This window comes from Ursus americanus, chromosome X (assembly GCF_024610735.1).
Source record: "Ursus americanus isolate L20-20 chromosome X, mUrsAme1.1.p, whole genome shotgun sequence".
NCBI lineage: Eukaryota > Metazoa > Chordata > Mammalia > Carnivora > Ursidae > Ursus > Ursus americanus.
This window is the reverse complement of record NC_142164.1, coordinates 15,696,645-15,715,505: the sequence shown is the minus strand read 5'-3', so window position 1 is coordinate 15,715,505 and position 18,861 is coordinate 15,696,645. Positions and strand designations below refer to the sequence as shown.

At 44.4% G+C, this 18,861-nt stretch overlaps 1 protein-coding gene across 7 annotated transcripts in view; it reads left to right on the top strand.

Annotated features, from left to right (window-relative positions):
- The window catches only part of INTS6L (integrator complex subunit 6 like), a 52,094-nt gene extending 36,912 nt beyond the window's left edge, over window positions 1-15,182 (top strand). For 4 of the 7 annotated variants that reach the window (XM_087859853.1, XM_045800037.2, XM_087859851.1 and 1 more), the window contains 9 exons: window positions 2,157-2,251; window positions 3,220-3,330; window positions 5,531-5,749; window positions 6,601-6,724; window positions 7,982-8,124; window positions 9,863-9,965; window positions 12,586-12,960; window positions 13,744-13,837; window positions 14,190-15,182. In XM_087859853.1, coding sequence (XP_087715979.1) covers window positions 2,157-2,251; window positions 3,220-3,330; window positions 5,531-5,749; window positions 6,601-6,724; window positions 7,982-8,124; window positions 9,863-9,965; window positions 12,586-12,960; window positions 13,744-13,837; window positions 14,190-14,298 — 1,373 coding nt within the window. In that variant the 3' untranslated portion in view covers window positions 14,299-15,182. Of the gene's footprint in view, window positions 1-2,156; window positions 2,252-3,219; window positions 3,331-5,530; window positions 5,750-6,600; window positions 6,725-7,981; window positions 8,125-9,862; window positions 10,098-12,585; window positions 12,961-13,743; window positions 13,838-14,189 lie in introns of all 7 variants that reach the window. The other 3 variants (XM_045800034.2, XM_045800036.2, XM_045800039.2) reach the window with 3 other exon arrangements.
- The last annotated feature ends 3,679 nt before the right edge of the window (window positions 15,183-18,861 follow it).

Genomic DNA, 18,861 nt, shown 5'->3' with positions numbered 1-18,861 from the left:
TTTGGAGGTGTGGGCAGTATCACTTCACTCTCCTGCACTCTCATCTCCTCAGTCTTTCAAATGTCGACTAGCTGAGTGTAGATGACATCTTCCCTGTCCCATCCTAATGCCACCTAACGCCATGGAAATCCTTTCCTGCCCTGCGGAGAATGTGACTCAAGCGGCCTTACCCCAGTAGCTCTCTACTCTTAATCTAGACTGTGGAACATTCTCTTTCTTCCTCCCCCGTTTCAGAAACTCCGACAAGAAATAATTAGACTAAATTAGACTAATTGGTGGAATCATTGCAATCGGCATTGTTTGAAATTCTAAGACTATTCTTGACTCTCATTATCTAATCTATTTATATCTAAATGTCTCCCCAGTCTTGTGGTATTTCAATTTGTCAGTTTCCAAAAATCTGCTTAATTCCCAACAGACTCCACATAAAGACCCAAGTATAACAGCATATTTCCACCGCGTCTCATTCCTTTCTGTCAAGATATGAATGGTCTTTAAAGGACCTGCATGTTACAATGAGCCAGAAATCTCTTCAGATCTGTTTTTCTTTGTTCCCTCTACCCTGCACCAAAAGAACAAAAGACCCACGTTTTATGACTTTGTAAATTCATTTAAATTAGTTTCGGCAGGGGTGAATAATTTATTATAGCAGTAAAAGGAAGAAAATGTGTAGTTGCTTTTCTTAACTAGAGTAATTGAGCATTTCAAAGAATAGGCCTATTTGTAGAGAAATTATGCATATGGCATAGGGACGCTTTTGTCCTTGGAAGTAAAGCATTTGGATTTTTTTGGATAAGAGCCAATGAAACCTGAAGAAACAAAATAGAAGATGAATTTAAAATATCTTCGGCATTTGTATTAAGCGTGGTGGGTTCCTGTTGATGTCTGGTGATACCAGTTTTGAATTAATATATAAAAAAATATCTTTTCGTACCCTCAGAAGGAAATAATGACATGGTTTGGAAATTTTCCTGTAGTGTCTATATGCCTTTAGGTTTTTCAAGCGATTAAATTTAAGTGTGAAAAAGGTAGGGGATGTCCACTTATTTAAGGACAGTGTCTTTAGGGGTATTAACGCACATGGTATTCAAGACACATATTTACTTGTACAGTTTCGAATTTCAACTTAACACTACTAGCTTGTACTAGTCCCATGACCCAATTGTTAACTAATGTTTGACAGACCCAAAGTTTGGCTCGAAATGCTGCACCCCTGAAATGGAAGAAAAATGAAAGGGGGGAGGGAATAGGACTAAACAAAGCCTAGGCTGATGAAGGCAAATCCAAAGCATAATTTAGAGCCCGCGTCATTGCCTGGAAGTGAGAAGCTTCGCTTTTGTTCTCGTATACTTTGTAAAGTCTCTTTACAACACCCTCCATTTATTTATTTATTTATTTATTTATTTATTTATTTATTTCTGACATGTAATCGACACGTAACATTACATTAGGTTCCTGTGCACAACATAACGAGTCAGTATTTTGTACACATTGTGAAAAGAACACTGCGAACGCTAGGTAACACCCCTCACCATGTATGATCACAAATTTCTTGCGATGAGAACTTTCAAGATCTGCCGTCTTAGCAGCTTGCAAGTTTGTAGTACAGTACATCCCCAGGACTAACTTATTTTGTAACTGGAACTTTGTGCCATTTGACCACTTTTAGCCATTTTGCCCACCCCCTGCACCCCCACCCCACTTCTGGCTGCCACCGATCTGTTCTCTGTCCCTGTGAGTTCGGGGTTTTGTTGTTGTTGTTGCTTTAACACCGTCCGTTTGAATAAAAGACATCTTCCATCCACCAGTGACCATGGATTCCCCCTCAGGTGAAAATTAGTACAGTCGCGTTACCCGTATGTAGCAGGTCAGAAAGATACTTCACCTGCATCAGAGTCAGGGCTTTCATATTATATTTTATGTAGCTTCACAGATGGCAGAGGAATATCTAACCTGAGAATTTTTTTCTTCTAGAAAAATACCCTATATAATTGGTAAATCGTACCAAAAAAGACAATCCAATCAACAAGAGGTTCATCTCATGCAATTAAAACTTGAGATTTCTAGGAAATGATATCACAGATGCGGTTTGCTTGATAGAGATCTTGGAATTTAGGGCTGGAATCACGTAATACTGTTTGGTTTTTCTCTTACAGATGACTTGTTTAAAGTTCACAAGCTTAAGCCAAATCTGAAGTGGCGACAGGCTTTTGACAGCTACTTAAAAACTCTGCCTCCGTACTACTTATTAGTATGTATTTATGTGTATATATGCATTAACTGTATCAGTGATGATTCTTGTCACCAGAAATGTCAGTGAACCAAAAACTGGACCCCTGAAATAAGCTCGATATTTTTATTGCTAAATATTTGTATCGCCACTGTCTTCTCAAATTATGTGTAAGAGAATCGTTTCTTTGTTTTATTGCCTTTAACTGCCATGGTGAGTTTTTATAACAACACCATCTGTCTGTGTTTCTCTTATTAAAAGTAACCTTATGAAAGTGGAATTTGGGGATTTAAGAAAAATAGATCTGGATTCGTGTATGATACCAATTTCCCTTTTTAACTCTAGAAATTTTCAATATGGGGTTTCCCTCTGAAAAACAATTCTGAAGGCCGTATATTGACACACTGCCTGTTAAATGTGTCCGAGACACAGCACGAAGCAGGGGTGCTGGTTGGGGGAGGGGCATCCAAAAAGAACAAAAAGCTACTTGGCCTCATTTGGGTTCCTACAATTTGAGAAAAATCGTCATGATGATTTCGAACTGGTGGTATAATGGAAATCAAAATGATCAAAATCATTCAGAGGCAGATGTTTCTAGAGGTGAAAAGGCAGAATCTTAAAGGGTACCATTGGTGTCACTGGGAGGAGAAATTGGGGTGCGTTAGTATTTACCATGGCAGGAATGGGGTGCACGATAAAATGCAACATGAAATGATTTTTATGACTTGGGAATTAAGCCTGAAAGCAATTTACCTGTTTGAATTTGCTGTTTCTTGCTCTTCTTATCCCACTCTCTTCTGATTTTGTTACTTTCTGCTCCTTACTCCTCTGCTATATTCATTGCCACTTTTTAATGTTCCATGTTTGGTTTTATGTGCAGCGCCTTGACTTCTAAGAAATGAATCATGTCCCTTTGCCCCTTATAACTGAACTTTGAGTATTTTAAGATTTATTCTATTCTTACTGTTGTGTATTTTGTTTCCTTATAGCCATTAAAGAAAGCACTAAGGATGATGGGAGCTCCAAATCTGATATCAGATAATTTAGATTGTGGACTTAGTTACAGTGTTATCTCTTACCTTAAAAAACTCAGCCAACAGGTAGTATTGGTAAAAACAAACAAACAAAAATCCTTTGCCCTCAGAAGTGCATTTCCTTATTCTTTAGTGTAATTGTAATTTTTCAAATTAAATGTGTATATATTTCTCCACTTTATGGATTAGTAATAATGTGATTCTCTATGGCTTTTAGCTTCACCATTAAACTGCAGTTAAGGGTCTGTCAGTGTCATTGGAGGCTGTGCCGTTTCTCCTTTCGCCCGCCAGTTTGTGCTACCCACAAGCTGGTTGATATCTTGTGGCCTAAGGGGCAGAGGCTTCGTAAAATTATCTCATGGGTCACAGTTTGTCTGTCCTCAACCTAGTTTCTCCTCAGGTCACATTGGGCTAGAGCACCCCCCCCTTTTTTTAGGTCAGCACACGGAGGCGTGGTGGGATTCAACGTCTTGCCTGACATTCGTGTTTAGGCAGTAAATATCCAGATGGCTTTTCTTGGAGACGGGGAGATGAGACCAGTGTTCCTCACGCTGGAGGGTGATAGGCCCCGAGGGGACCTGAAGAGTGGAGTTCAACCTCCTCTCTTCTTGCCCTCCACCTGTTCCTTTATACCCCCACCTCATTTACCATTATTCACCTTGTCCCTTGCCTGCCCTCTATTAGTACCTCATCCTCCACTCACCCCTACTTATCATACTTCTCACCTCTACCTAGCCCATTCTTGCAGGATGGAAATATTTGAGAACTACTGAGTTAGAGCTTTACTGCCATACAAATGTGTTATGTTATATGACCAGTTGATGCAGCCTTTTACTCTCTTCTTCTGCACAAGGGTATTCCCAGGCAGGGAGCAGTACTAGCATTTACGGTGGCCATCAGGCTTTAAGTCAGATATGTTTGGAAGCTGGGCCTGTAGGAGACAGACAGTAGTAAGCAAAAGAGTGTCAGATTTCACTAAAGAACCAAAACGACTCCACAGTTGGGAACGCTGACCCACCTTGTGAGGCCCTGGCACTGACGGAAGGGCGGTCTGGGGCTTACCAGCTCCTGCCCGGCCAGCGTGCTCATAAATGCAAAAGAAAGTAAAGGCAAACCCAGATTTCTGGTCTACCGCGTGTCCGCACGACCCCCTTTCCTCTCTGCTAATAGATTTTTGTTGTGGTTGTTAATGTTTTGTTTTGGTTATTGATTGATTGACCTGTTGATTTATATATATTTTTTATTTGATGTCTACCTTAGGCCTTTAAGGCTGTGTCAGCAGGGTATGGCCACAAGGAAGAATAGTGAGCAGAGTTGAAACTCATGCAAGTTCTGGGACCTTCTGGGACACGTTGCTTGTGTAGTTTTCCAAATGAGATTTCAGGACCATTTCTGGAAACAGACCCTTCATGTGCTCTTCTCCCTTATTTCATACTTAATTTTTTAATAAGTGTACTTCATTCCAATCGTAGTGAGAATTAGTGAATATCTCTGACCTAACCATAAGAAACTCAAAATTCTTTTGGGCTTACTGGGTATTGGTGGGATTCCTTCTTTTAGAGAAAAAGAAAAGATTATTACTAATTTATAATCACTCCAATTACTAATTTAATTACTAATTTAATAACTATGTCTCCAGTGTTCCTTGAACCACCTCAGATGTCTGTAAATCACAAAATATGCCCACTATATTGCTACAATACGCTGTCAAGCAATATTTATCAATGTCGTTTAACAGTGTCTAGTAAGAGGATTTTTTCGTAAGTTAGCTAGAAACTTACTGAGTACACATTACATGTTATTTACATGGTAATGTTTGTTAAATTAAGCATTACTTTTTGGGGGCGGTCCGATATTAGGAATAAACAGTTTAATTTTTTCCAGATGTAATATCCATCTATGTAATCTGAATTTTAGCACTAGTTTACGTTTATAAATACAGAGTCTTAAACCTTTATGTTTGGGTCTGAAATAAATATGTTGACTTAGACTAGATTCTGCAGCAACAAAACGTGATAGTAAGTGTCTAGGAACGGAAGTCTTAGCCAGTTCCCATTTTCTCCACGATTCGATCATAATTTTGACACTAGACAAGAGAAAAAAATGCAGTAAGTTATTTACCTTTCTAAGCCCCCTCCCTGTTTGCTGTGATTTACGATTGAAAGATTGTTCTGTGGGGGTTCTTAAAGTATTACCTTTCTTAAGTAGTGAAAACAGCAGTGATCACGTAGGTCTTTTCTTAACATACTATCTACTTTCATTTTAGACCAAACTAGAGTCAGAACGAATACTAGCATCCGTGGGGAAGAAACCTCCCCAGGAAATTGGAATCAAAGTGAAAAACCATTCTGGAGGTGGCGTGTCCTTGACACACAGTAAAAATTTTAGAAAACTATTGAAAGAAATCATAGGGGAAAGTGCACCAAGACTGACAGAATCGAATACCAAAGAATTTGCTGGCTTCCGGTTAGGGCTCTTAAACAAGGTAAACGGGGACAGAAATCGTTCGTGTGTGTTTGAACTTGTCTGATACGTGTCTGTCGTATGCTTTTAATTTTGAAATAATTACGATCCTGTTTTGGACTTCATGGTTATCCAGATGGACCAGTTCAGGAATTGGCCTGCCGGCAGGTGCCCATACAGAATTTAATGTACAGGATACGTTCGGGGGTGGGGGTAATGTCTGTGAAGGCTAAAGGGGAGGGAGGACAGGAGTAGGCGGGGAGAGCCTTCAGGCCATGCTGCTGATGAGCACCTGTGAGAGCAAAGGACAAGGAAGAGGATCGGGTATGAAGAGTCTCAGGGGTACAGCTGCGAGACAGTCTTGGGCACTCCCGTAGGGGCCCCTGGCCCCACGATTTCCCATAGAGGAAGTCCACATGGGGCAGAACGGGCCAGGCCAGCTGACATACTCGGAAAAGGATATTCCCAGTGCTTTGAATACTTTGTGTCCGTATTGGAATTCAGAACAAGGCCATCGAAGGCAAACTTGCCACCGGCCGAATTCTGCTATAGTTAGTTACATTGAATATCCCCCATATTCACTAACATTTTTTTTAAAAGATTTTATTTATTTATTCGACAGAGATAGAGACAGCCAGCGAGAGAGGGAACACAAGCAGGGGGAGTGGGAGAGGAAGAAACAGGCTCCTAGCAGAGGAGCCTGATGTGGGGCTCGATCCCAGAACGCCGGGATCACGCCCTGAGTCGAAGGCAGACGCTTAACCGCTGTGCCACCCAGGCGCCCCATCACTAACATTTTAAGAGAGTTAAGAATGACACCGCTCTGTCAAAAGCCTCAGGAGTGACTGAAATGATTTGTTCCCTTTCGAATAGGATTTGAAACCTCAGACCTATAGAAATGCTTACGATATTCCACGGAGAGGTCTTCTAGACCAGTTAACCAGGATGAGATCCAGTCTGCTGAAGACACACAAGTTTATTGTGGGACAAGATGAAGGTAAACGAACAAAGCAGTACTTTTGGTTGGTTAGGAAAACGTCAAGCCTGACGTACATGAAGATGCTTCCTGCATAACCAGTAGGTTATTTTGTAGTATTGTAAGGCTGAGAATGCCCTGTGTGAATTGTGCTGAATCCCTACACTCCCCAGGCACAAGTTGCTTGTCCTGGGGGTTGAGGGGAGGTGTGCATTAATCGGCATATATCCTGCGCTACCCATACTTCAGCTCTTGTAAGCCTCACAACAGTCCCAAGAGAGAGAGACTGTTTTTATGCCCGTTTTATGGACATGGAAACTGAGAGTGAGCATTTTTTTCCCTTTTTTTGAAGTTTTCATTTTAATTCCAGTCTAGTTAGTGTACAGTGGAAAATTCGTTTCAGGTGTACAATTCAACACTTCCGTACAAACACCTGGAGCTCATCCCAAGTGCGCTCCTTAATCCCCATCACCTGTTTCACCCATCCCCCACCCCCTCTCCTCTGGTAACCATCAGTTTGTTCTTTGTGGTTAAGAGTCCGTTTCTTGGTCTCCCTCTCTCTCTCTCTCTCGAGCATTTTAATAGCTAGTCCAGGTTCCGTGAGTTGGAAAGTGGCAGGACCTAGGTCTGTCAGATTTTGGAAATTGCACAACTGGCCTGCCACGATGAATTCAGTCCAGAATTCCTCATTTACGTGAAAAGAATGAACCTGATAGTGTCTAGGATAATTGGTGATGGTGTACAATTCCCCTTTACTCCCTTTTGTTCATTTTAAAAGGGGTCATTTGTCCGTTAAAGTGAGCACATCTTAGCCTGGCCCGTCTCCTGAAATTATACACCCAAGTTCTGAGGCGAGGAGGAAGCTTCTCTAGGAAGAGAGCCCGTAGATACAATCACATTCTCCCAAGAACATAAGGCCTGCTAACCAAAGTTCTCTGGATGATAAGAGATAACCGCGGAGCCTAGGCTCTTGGAAATGCAGAACAAACATGGTGCCTGAAATTGGGTGGGGGGATCTTGGATGTCAGCCCATTTTCCAACCTGGTTGGAAGCGGAGGGGAGTTGTGGTGGGCCTAGTGATTTGAGTTTGTAGGCAGGAGCGATGGTACCCTGAGTAATGAGTGGGATGAAGAGAGATGCTTTTGGATCTTGGAATTTGAGATTTTAGGCTCTTGGATGCCAAGGTCTGCATCGTTAAAGCCAACTGTGATCGTGTCCTCTCAAAAGGATGGGACACTGAGCTGTGGAGCGTCTGTTTCTCTCCCTGTGATGTTACAGATTCCCTTCATAGTGTTCCAGTCGCACAAATGGGTAACTATCAGGAATATCTAAAGACATTGGCTTCTCCTCTTCGAGAGATTGATCCCGATCAACCAAAAAGACTGCATACTTTCGGCAATCCGTTCAAACAAGATAAGAAGGTAAGATGCCGATTTCTGCGTCTGCCTACCTTGTGATATCCTTGCTATGATTCCTTTCTTCTGGACAAGATGAATATAAATCAGAGCTTCTCCCTCTGTTTGTTTAAAAGATAAAATAGCACTCTAGGGCTCTTTGTGAATGGAAAGCTGGAGCCTTCTGGTGCAAAGGTCTGTTGCTGGCAGAAAATAATAGGCCTCGATTGAGTACCGTGTAGGAGCTGGTGTTTTAAATGATCACATTTCATGCTCGTAATGCAGTTGAGTGTTCCCATCTGCCCCTTTAATAAGAAGAAATCAAGGCTCGCAGTGGTCAAGTGGTGTGCCCTGAGTCACACGGCTGATAAGAGGCAAGATTTGAACCCACGTCTTTCCGGCTCCAGAGTCTGTATCCATTCCCACCGCTACACACTAATTCCTTTAATATTGAGATCACCATTTATTTCCTGTTTCCATGACTCAGATCTCTAATGCTGTATCTAGACCGTGATGAAGTGTTCCTCTTGAAATAGGAAGTACTAGGTGATGTTGCTTTACTTGGATTGTGACGTGTGTGTGTGTATAAGAGAGTGAGAGCGAGAGAGCGAGAGGAAGATGCTGACTTGACCATTTAAGGATGAGGACACATGGGGATTATGTCTGCACACATGGAGAAGACAATTGGTATTAAGTAAGGTGAAGCCCATACAATAATCTCTCTGGTAACAAAATGAGACTGGAAGGTATTCCACCTCACCCCCATCCTCAATTAATTGGAGTTTTTCTTAATTTTCCTGTGCCTTGGTCTCCTCATTCGTAGCACTGGGGCTGTTTGTTACACTTAACTAATAGAGCCCTGTGGAGTATCGAGTGAGTGCATGTGATTCCATTTTGAACATCACCTGACATGTGGTAATGGTCAAGGAATGTGCTTTCCCCTTTCTGTACTGTTTTGCTTTGGAAAGTGCCTTGGAAATGTCATTTATCATGATTTTATGAAAATATTTTCATATTCTTGGATGAGAACAGCTTTTAGCCACCCTTCTGCACTTTTGCTCTCATCCTTTACCCCCGAGAGTGAAAAGCCCCCACGGCGGCCATGTTTGAATCTCTGCGAGGTTGCTGTCTGGGGAATGACATTTTCCATCTGCCTGCCGTCCACCATCAACATGCAGCATTCTGTACAGTGATAATCAATATTTCCTAATGATGCGTATAAAGCACAAAAGCACACAAAAGGGAATTGTTTCCCTTACCCAGGGTTGGTTCAGAGTGGTTTGTCCTTCCTCAGAAGGGTCACTGTGGGTTTATTCCCATTTCCGTTGATGAGAGTTGCTCATTCCTCAGGCTTTCTGGGTAATCACGACTGTGCCGTGTTTGTTGTATACTGGTGGTTGAATCTAGAGGCTTAACCAGATTTGGGGTTATTTATTTATTTAATTTTTTAAAAAAGATTTTATTTATTTATTCGACAGAGATAGAGACAGCCAGCGAGAGAGGGAACACAAGCAGGGGGAGTGGGAGAGGAAGAGGCAGGCTCCCAGCAGAGGAGCCTGATGTGGGGCTCGATCCCACAACGCCGGGATCACGCCCTGAGCCGAAGGCAGACGCTCAACCGCTGTGCCACCCAGGCGCTCCGGGGTGGTGCTTTCTGAGCACCGGGTCGGTGTGGGGGGCGTGGCAGGCCTGGCCCGTGAGCAAGGTCTGTGTCGGCGGTGAGACTCATGATCTTTAACGGAACACGTTCACTGATGTCTTCTAGGGAATGATGATTGATGAAGCCGATGAGTTCGTGGCAGGGCCACAAAACAAAGTGAAGCGTCCCGGAGAAGCCAGCAGCCCTCTGTCACCTAAGAGAAGGCGGAGTATGTCCCTGCTGTTGGCGAAACCGCAAACACCACCTACTGTAACTAACCACGTGGGCGGAAAGGGAGCACCCTCAGCCTCGTGGTTACCATCTTATCCAAACCTCCTAAAACCCACCCTTGTCCGTACAGGTATAGAGTAGTGGTTGTGGTTTCCTTATGGCTCCTAGAGGACTAAGACACTAAGCAACTTTAGTTTCCTTTGTACTCATTTCGTTTGTATTCGCTTTATGGTCGTTAAGTAAACCGGTAGGGAATCCGCTATGTGGTAGGTGCAGAGGTGCCCCGTGGGGAGTGGAGGCCCTGTTCGTAGAGGTAGGAGCACGTTGCTGTGTGAGTCAGAAAGAGGAAGCAGGTGCCCGAGGCAGCAGGAGCGAACGGGCTCAAGAAGAGCGTGGATGGGCCTGCGCTGGCTCTGTGGCCTTATTTCCTCTTCCTGCTCTCACCATGTGCAGTCCGGCTCTGCCGCTCCCCTCCACTGCCACGGGGGTCATCGGGGTCCCCCGTGTCTGCCGCATGTTGCCATTGTTCTTTCGTGTCACTTGGCACAGTTGTTCGCTCCCTCCTGCACGGAAACTTTCTCGGGTTCCCAGACACCACGAGCCCTGGTTTTCTTTGCCTTTTTATGGCAGCCCCTCTTCATCCTCCTTTTTTGGTTCCTCCCCTTCTCTCCCACCTGTAAATAGTGTAGGGACCCGAAGCGCCATCCTGGCCCCTCTCCCCTCCCCCAGGTGATCCCGTACAGTCTTGGGCTTTCCAGGAGATGCATATGTCAACAATTCGGGTATTTACCCCTCTCGACTCCAACTTGCTCCAAACGCCAGACTTAAATTTATCGATGGACATGGTATCTCCACCTAGGTGTCCGATAGGCAGACAAAACTCGGTTGGTTTCACGCGTTCATTGGAAAGCCTCACCTCCGCCCTCTCCAAAACATCTCTCCCCGCAGCCGTCCCCAGTGTGTGACGCTTAATCTTAAGTGACACCATCCGGCAGTGTGTTGGTAAAGCTGTGTGTGACAGCCAGCTGTCGGAGGGTGTGGGGGTTGGGAGGGTGAAGCCCTGGATTATAGTGTCTGCGGGTTTCCACAGTGTAAATAATGCCAGCATTATCGATGTCAGGCCATCAGCCTGAGGTCACTGAGCCAGATTGGGAAGAGGAGGGTGCAATCCACTCACGAGCACGTGGGCACCGGCCCCTGGCCAGCCCTGGCACTATTTTTTCCCCAGGGATTCAGGTGAAAAGCCTTGGAGTCACCGTGATTTCTCTTATTTCTTCTCTCACTTCCTTCCCTTGGCAAATCCAGGCAACCTGACACCCACTAGAATTCCTTTATCGCCCCCCTTTGTCTCCATCCCTTGAGTCTATGCTGCCACCATCTGTCCCCAAGCTACTACAGCAGCTTCTCATCTGATTTCCCTGCTTCCCATTCTAGGCCCTGTCTAACCCAATCACCGTGCTGCGGCCAGAGTGACCGTGCCCACACAGAAACCAGGTTGTGTCACGTCCATCCCGAAACCCGTCATCAAGCCGCCCCCCCCCCCCCAGCTCTCAGAACAGAGTCTGAGCTCCCAGTGCTGGTCCGCACACCCTGCACGACCTGGCCCTGCCATCCTTTCCTACATGCGTCCTCTCTGTGTCCTTCTAGCTCTCTCTGCCTCTGTCCTCTGCTCCACGGCCCTGGCTCGTCCCCTCCTAGGGGCCCTGTGCGGCCCTCCCGGCAGCTGGAACTCCTCTGCGTGTGCACAGGCCGCCTCTGTCTCCTGCTCCCGGCTCTGCCCAGGGGTCACGTCCTCAGAGGGCCCTGCCCGACCACACGGTCGTGGAGGCTTCCCTCCTGCTCTCGCTCAAATCCCTGCTTCCTTCCTTCCTCACACAAAGTCAAACCGTGTTATTCCCTTTGCCCATTGTGCACGTACCGTCCGACTCCCCCAGGAGGATGTAAGTTCCATAAGGGTAGGGATTGTTTCCGTCTGTCTCATTCCCTGCTGATCCCCCGGCTTTGGCTCGGTGCCCGGCCCAGAGGAGGCTGAGCATATGAAGTGTGGAGATCAGACTTGGGAGTAAAAGGAAACCCACTTCTTTGTCACAGAGAGGAATGATGAGAATCATACACAGACAAGGATTTTTGGTGATGGAGTCCATATAGAGCCTTGAGACCTAGTGGGCACCTCTGTTTCCTCAGAACTTTTGAGGGAGAGAGGAGGAAGGTTGAAGGGGGCCCATGCAGTGTGGTGCCAAGGTCAGTGAAGCCGGGCAGACATTTTATATGTCAGTGACAGGAATCATGAGATCAAGTGAGACTTGCTGCTTTTCAGCTTGTAAAGTGTGGGCAGCCGCTACACCATGGATGCCAGGGATCTGAGAAGGCTTATTCATTGTCCTGTCTCGCTTGGTTTCCATATGTATTCAGAGCGCCATGAAGAGAAGAAAGTGGTTTTGTGGTATTATCTTCCTGAGCTCAGTTGCAGGGTGGGGGGGCTCTTCAGACTCCATCTGTACACCTTCTTGCTCTCTGAAACGAAGAATTTCCTCACAACTGAGGAGTTCTGGGGATCTACCTGTGGGCTGGATAGAACGCACCTACCTCACAGCTCAACTTCTTAATTTGCTTTCCAGATGTCACTGTCATCCCTGAGGTCCATGAGGAGAAGATGGAAAATGGTCAGATCCCACCTGATGGCTTCTTGTCAAAATCTGCTCCGCCCGAGCTTATGAATATGGCTGGAGATGGTGTTCCACACAACCAGTTGGATTCTCTGTCTGATGACTTTGCTAGTCTGAGGAAGGATGGCGTGATTCACAAACCTGGGGCTAACGCACTTCTAGGTGGAAGCAGAAACGGTGGCGTCTCTGTAGAAGATCGAAAAGTCTCAGTAACGTCTGCTTTGGGAACTGTACCAAACACTTTCCAAATAACCCCTGCCATGGCACAAGGAATCAATGCCGATATAAAACATCAGCTAATGAAGGAAGTTCGGAAATTTGGACGAAGTAAGTAGTGAAAGAACATGAGTCAATAATATAACGGAAGGTCCTCATGCTATGATTCGTGCTATCTCTTGAGGTACATTTTGGGGAACTTTTGGGTTTTCACTTCATTTAAAGTGATTTCCTCTTGCTTTAACTAAAAGGACCCACTACACCTTTCTGATGCAGTGGTGGAAGTCAGAATCCTGAAATTATTTTCACTGGGCTAAAAGGAAGGCTCTGGCAGGCCAGCGAGCCTTCTGGAGACTGTAGGGAGAATCTGTGCCGGTGCCCTTTCCAGCTTCCGCAGGCTGCCTGCACTCCTTAGCTCCTGGCCCCTTCCTCTGTCTTCGAGCCGGTCACATTAACGCCTTCTCTCCTGCCTCGCCTCTTCTCCCATCCTTACATCTTTTCTCCCTGACGCCAACTCTACAGCTTCCCTCTTCCTCGGGTGTTTGTGACTATGCTGATGCAGAAGCCTGGATAATCGCCCCATCTCAAGAGCCATAACTTAATCACATCTGCAAAGTCAAGTCCCTTCTGCCATACGCGATAACGTATTTGCACGTTCTGGGAATTAAGGCGCAGACAACTTTGGGGGCCATGACTCAACCTACCACATCTGTGCAGTGTTCACGAGAGTTTCCTTAGTAGCTAATGGGTGGATGTTTTGATTTGAGTGGTTAAAATACAAATTAGATATAACTTTCCACCCGTGAAGAAGGACTCCTGAGGATGTGTAAAGACTGAATTTTATTTCCCATTCGTTTTTTTTTTAAATACTGAATTTTTTTTTTATGTCTTCAGAGTACGAAAGGATTTTCATTTTGCTTGAAGAAGTGCAAGGACCTCTTGCAGTCAAGAAACAATTTGTTGAATTTACCATCAAGGAAGCCGCAAGGTGGGTGTAAAGAGGAGAATGTCTTTTTTTTTTTTTTTAAGGCAGTCGGGCCCAGTGCAGGACAGGGGGAGGAATAGTTTGGGTGGTCTCCAGAGGCATTTAGATTGATAGTGTCTGAGTCCCACTGAGTCACCCAAGTCCGCGGTATCTTCTGGGCTCACCACAGTCTGAGGTGGGCTTGGACCCTCCCCCAGTTGGCACTGTGAGTACTTGCTAAACCCCATCTTTACACGGGGGTGCGTTTTTGATCCCCGTGGAGCTCTCCATCCCCACTTTGTCCCCCGCACGGTGCCATGCATGTTGGAAGTGCTTTTAATATCTTCCAGTTAATAAAATTTCTCTCTCTTTTTAGGTTTAAAAGACGAGTCTTGATCCAGTACCTTGAGAAGGTCCTAGAAAAAATAGACTCCCACCACCACCTCAACAACATTAATCACATCAACAGCAGATCGTCGTGTTAATGCAAAGACCAGGGAGCAAAAAGGGCGAGTTCTCCGTGCTGTAGGATGGAATGGGATACTGTTAAAGCTTCCTAGAATGTTTTAGCCAAGGGAATTGCCTTTCTGAAGCTAAGAAAAAGCCATGGAGCTTTTTTTTTTTTAATTAAAATTTTTTTTTTAAATTTTATAAGTCTCTGGAAGTAAAAGCTGGCTTTTGCCCTAAGAGTTTCCCTTGAAAGTATTAGTTTGTTATTTTGTTGTTTTTTCCCAGTTAGTAAATCAGCAGGTTCAATTCAGTAAACACTGTCGCCCCTACGAGATGTGATCAGGGTTTCTTCCGCGGAGCTTTGTTGTTCTGGGCATTTCCAGAGTGACTAGGGGCCATCTGTAAGTGGAGCTCTGCTAGTGCCCTTACTCTGTCCTCCAGAAAGAGTAGGTGTCCAGAAGCCAACTGGTCATCTTGTGTGTGCCGAACAAAGTTTTCAACAATTCCTAGTCGTGCCTTCTAAACCACGCAATATGCAGGACAGTTTGAATCAAAGAGTAAGAAAGCTGCTATTCGGGTAACTTATTTCTCTGTGGGAGGGGACAGGGAGAGTCACAAACGATCTACCTCCAACTCTCTTCTATTTTGTCTAGAGACATCACCAAGTGCACCTGAGGCTGCCCCAACCCTAACATTTGTTCTTGCATGTGACGCCAGAAAGTCTTCAGGTGGACTTGGACATTCTGTGCTTTGGAAGCACTAAAAGAAAAAAAAATAATGTATATGTTTCCTTTAATGTTTATACAAAGGTTTATATGGAACAGTATTGTGATGTCTGTATTAATTTGCAAAAATTTAAGTGTACAAAGAGACTTTGAGTTTGCGTATATAAAATAAATCATTTTATGGGTTTTCACAAGTTTGGTAATGCTACAGAAATTTCTAGGTTTTTGTTTTTAAAGATTTTATTTATTTATTTGAGAGAGAGCACGAGCAGGGAAGGGTCAGGGGGAGATGCAGGCTCCCCACTGCACAGGGAGCCTGCGGTGAGACTCAATCCCAGGACTCTGAGATCGTGACCTGAGCCAAAGGCAGATGCTTGACTGACCGAGCCACCCAGGGGCCCCGAGAAATTTCTAGTTTTATCTTTCCTGTGATGTGTTACTCCTTTCAGAAAACCGTGCACATTGTTAAATGAAGATATTAACATTAGGATTTAAGCTTCAGAACATCACTCACAGAACCCAGTGATGTTGGGGAAAATGGCAGAGAACTGTTCTCTGGGGGGGTCAACGCCTCTCCAGACACACTGAAAAACCTGTCAGAATGAAGATAGCCAAAGATTTATAGCAACCAAGCAAACGCTGAATCAGGAGAAAAGCCATCGAAACATGATAAGAGTTTTGGGACATTTGAATGTATTCTTGGGGGCATTTGAACCCCCTCCCTGGTCTTAAGGATGGCAGCTTGCATTCTACGTGTGGGTTCCTGATTCTGGAGGGAGGAGAGTGGACCTTAGTCCCAAGGAATTGTATTTGTCTGTTTCAACCTGTCTGGGGGCTCCTGGAAGGACTGACACAAGGGGAGTGATTGCTTCTGTTTGGCCCAGCTCCTGGAAGGAAACACAGGGGAATGAGTTACCTTGGAGAATAAGGGCTTTGACATGCTGCCGTGTGTACCTGGGTATCTAGAAAACCATGTGCATGCCCGGGGCAGGGCTCAGAGTCAGAAAAGACCTGAGGAGACCATAAGATTTCACCTCTGGTTAAGCTTTAGGCTTAGCACGATAGTGGATAGAGCAAGTAGTCAGAGGATCAGTAAGGAAATAGAGCACTTGAACAACACTGTAAATCAATTAGATCTAACAGACACCTGCGGAACACCCACCGGACAACAGTAGAGTACATATTCTCAAGTGCTCACGAAGTACGTTCCAGGACGGCCCATATATTAGGCCATAAAACAAGTCTCCATGAATTTTAGAAGATTGAAATCATGCAAAGTATCTTTTTAGAAAAGATTTTATTTATTCGTTGAGAGTTTGTGCAAGCAGTGGGGAGAGGGCAGAGGGAGAGGGAGAGGGAGAGAGAGAATCTCATGCAGACTCCCCACTGGGCGCAGAGCCCAACTCAGGGCTCGATCCCATGACTCTGTGCTCATGACCTGAGCCAAAATCAAGAGTCAGACGCTTAACTGACTGAGCCGCCCAGGCGCCCCTACAAAGTATCCTTTTTGCCATCGTGGAATCAAACTAGAAATCAGTAACAAGTCGGATACTCACTTCATACCATAAACAAGAATTAACTAAAATCAATAAGAGCTAAAGCCATAAAACTCTTAGAAGGAAACTTTGGAGTTAACTTTCATGACCTTGGATTTGGCATGGTTTCCTAAATACGGCACCAAAAGCACAAGCAACAAAAGAAAAATATAGATAATTTGACTTCATCGAGATGAAAAGCTGTGCATCAAAGGACTATCGAGAGTGAAAAGACAACCCATAGGGTGGGAGTGTTTTAAAATATTTGCAAAGCATACATCTAATAGGGGTCCACTATCCATGATATAAAAAGAATTTTTTCAACTCAACAGCCAAGAGGCAGTCTAAGGAAACACAGGCCAAAATTATTTTGGAAAAATGTAACTCCAAAGAACATACGCAAATCAAAACCACGATAAGATGACACTTGACACCTACCAGGGTGATCATAATCGAAAAGACATAGAACAAGTGTTGAGGATGTAGAGAAACCAGAACCCTCATACACTGCTGGGAATGGGGTACTGACACACGCCACCAACATGGGTGAACACTGAAAGCACGATGCTAAATGAAAGAAGCCAAACAAAAGACAAGACGGGGCCTATATGTATGATTCCATTTATATGAAATATCAAGAACTTCCCAGTCCATAGAGACAGAAAGGAGATAACTGGCTCCGAGGGGCTGGGGAGAGGAGGAAATGGGATGACTGCTAGTGTAGTTTCCTTTGGGGATAGTAAGAAATTTCTAGAACCAGATAGTTCTGTGATGGTTGCACGACGTCGAAAAAGATTTTATTTATTTATTTGACGGAGAGAGAAACAGCCAGCAAGAGAGGGAACACGAGCAGGGGGAGTGGAGCAGGGAGCCCGATGCAGGGCTCGATCCCAGGACCCTGGAATCAGGCCCTGAGCAGAAGGCAGACGCTTAATGACTGAGCCACCCAGGCGCCCCTGACTTGTACCTTTTAAAGTGGTAGATTTCATGTGTAGTTTACAACAACAACAAAATGCTCCAGAGCAGTCCAGCTGCCATCTAATAGCACTTGATGCCATATGGAGCAGAATGAGTGCCATCTTGGCCCTGCTCAAATTCCTGACATACAAAACTATGAGATGCAATCATGTTTTTTTTTAATTCCAGCATAATCAACATACAGTGTTATATTAGTTTCAGACGTACGATACAGTGATTCAACACTTCTATACATGACATCACGGTAAGTGTGCTCTTAATCCCCTTCACCTATTTCAGCCATCCTCCCTCCCACCTTCCTTCTGGCAACCACCGGTTGTTCTCTAAATTTAAGAGTCTGTTGTTTTGTCTCTTTTTTGTTTTGTTCATTTGTTTCTTAAATCCCACATATGAGTGAGATCATATGGTATTTGTCCTTCTCTGGCTTCTTTCACTTATGTTATACCTTCTAGCTCTGTCCACGTCGTTGCAAATGGCAAAATTTCATTCTTTTTGTGGCTGAGTAATATTCCATTACACACACACACACACACACACACACACACACACACACACACCACACACACACATCCCCCCCACACACCTCATCTTCATCTTTATCCATTTATTGATGGATGCTTGGGTTTCTTCCATATCCTGGCTATTAAAAAATGCTGCAGTAAACATAGCAGTGCATGTATCTTTTTAAATTAGTGTTTTTGTTTTCTTTGGGTAAACACCCAATAGTAGAATTACTGGATCATATGGTAATTCTAACTTTTGATTTTTTGAGAGATGTAATAACATTTAAAAAAAATCATTGACTTCTGGTTTCTGGTCCTGCATGTAAAGAGCTTGGAAGTTATCACTCGATCCCAACAAGTGAGAGGCTGAACAGACTGAAAAACCAACAACTCTTCTTGGATCTGTAAGTGAAGGGAAGACGCAGGGCAGACCACTGCCCCCAAGATTGGAGAGATGGACAAGCAAATAACAGGGGGTCATGGTTTATTGGAGCAGAGATTAATGATAGGAAACCACCATGAGAATGAGGGCCAGGGTAGAAAAACCTGAACTGTGGTCAGCAAATTGTTGGATGCTTTAGTGTGGACAAGTCTGAGAGTTAAAAACTCCAGTCTTTGTCAAGATGTCAGTTCTTCCCAACTTGATCTGTAGATTCAATGCAATCCCAGTCAAAAATCCCAACAAGTTATCTTCTGGACATTGATAAACTGTTTCCTAGATTTATAAGGAGAAGCAAAAGATCCAGAAGAGGAGGAAGGAAAAGAAGGAAGTTGGAGGACTGACCTTATCCGACTTCAAGACTTACTATAAGCTGCAATAATTAAGGCAGTGTGGTATTGGCAAAAGAATAGACAAA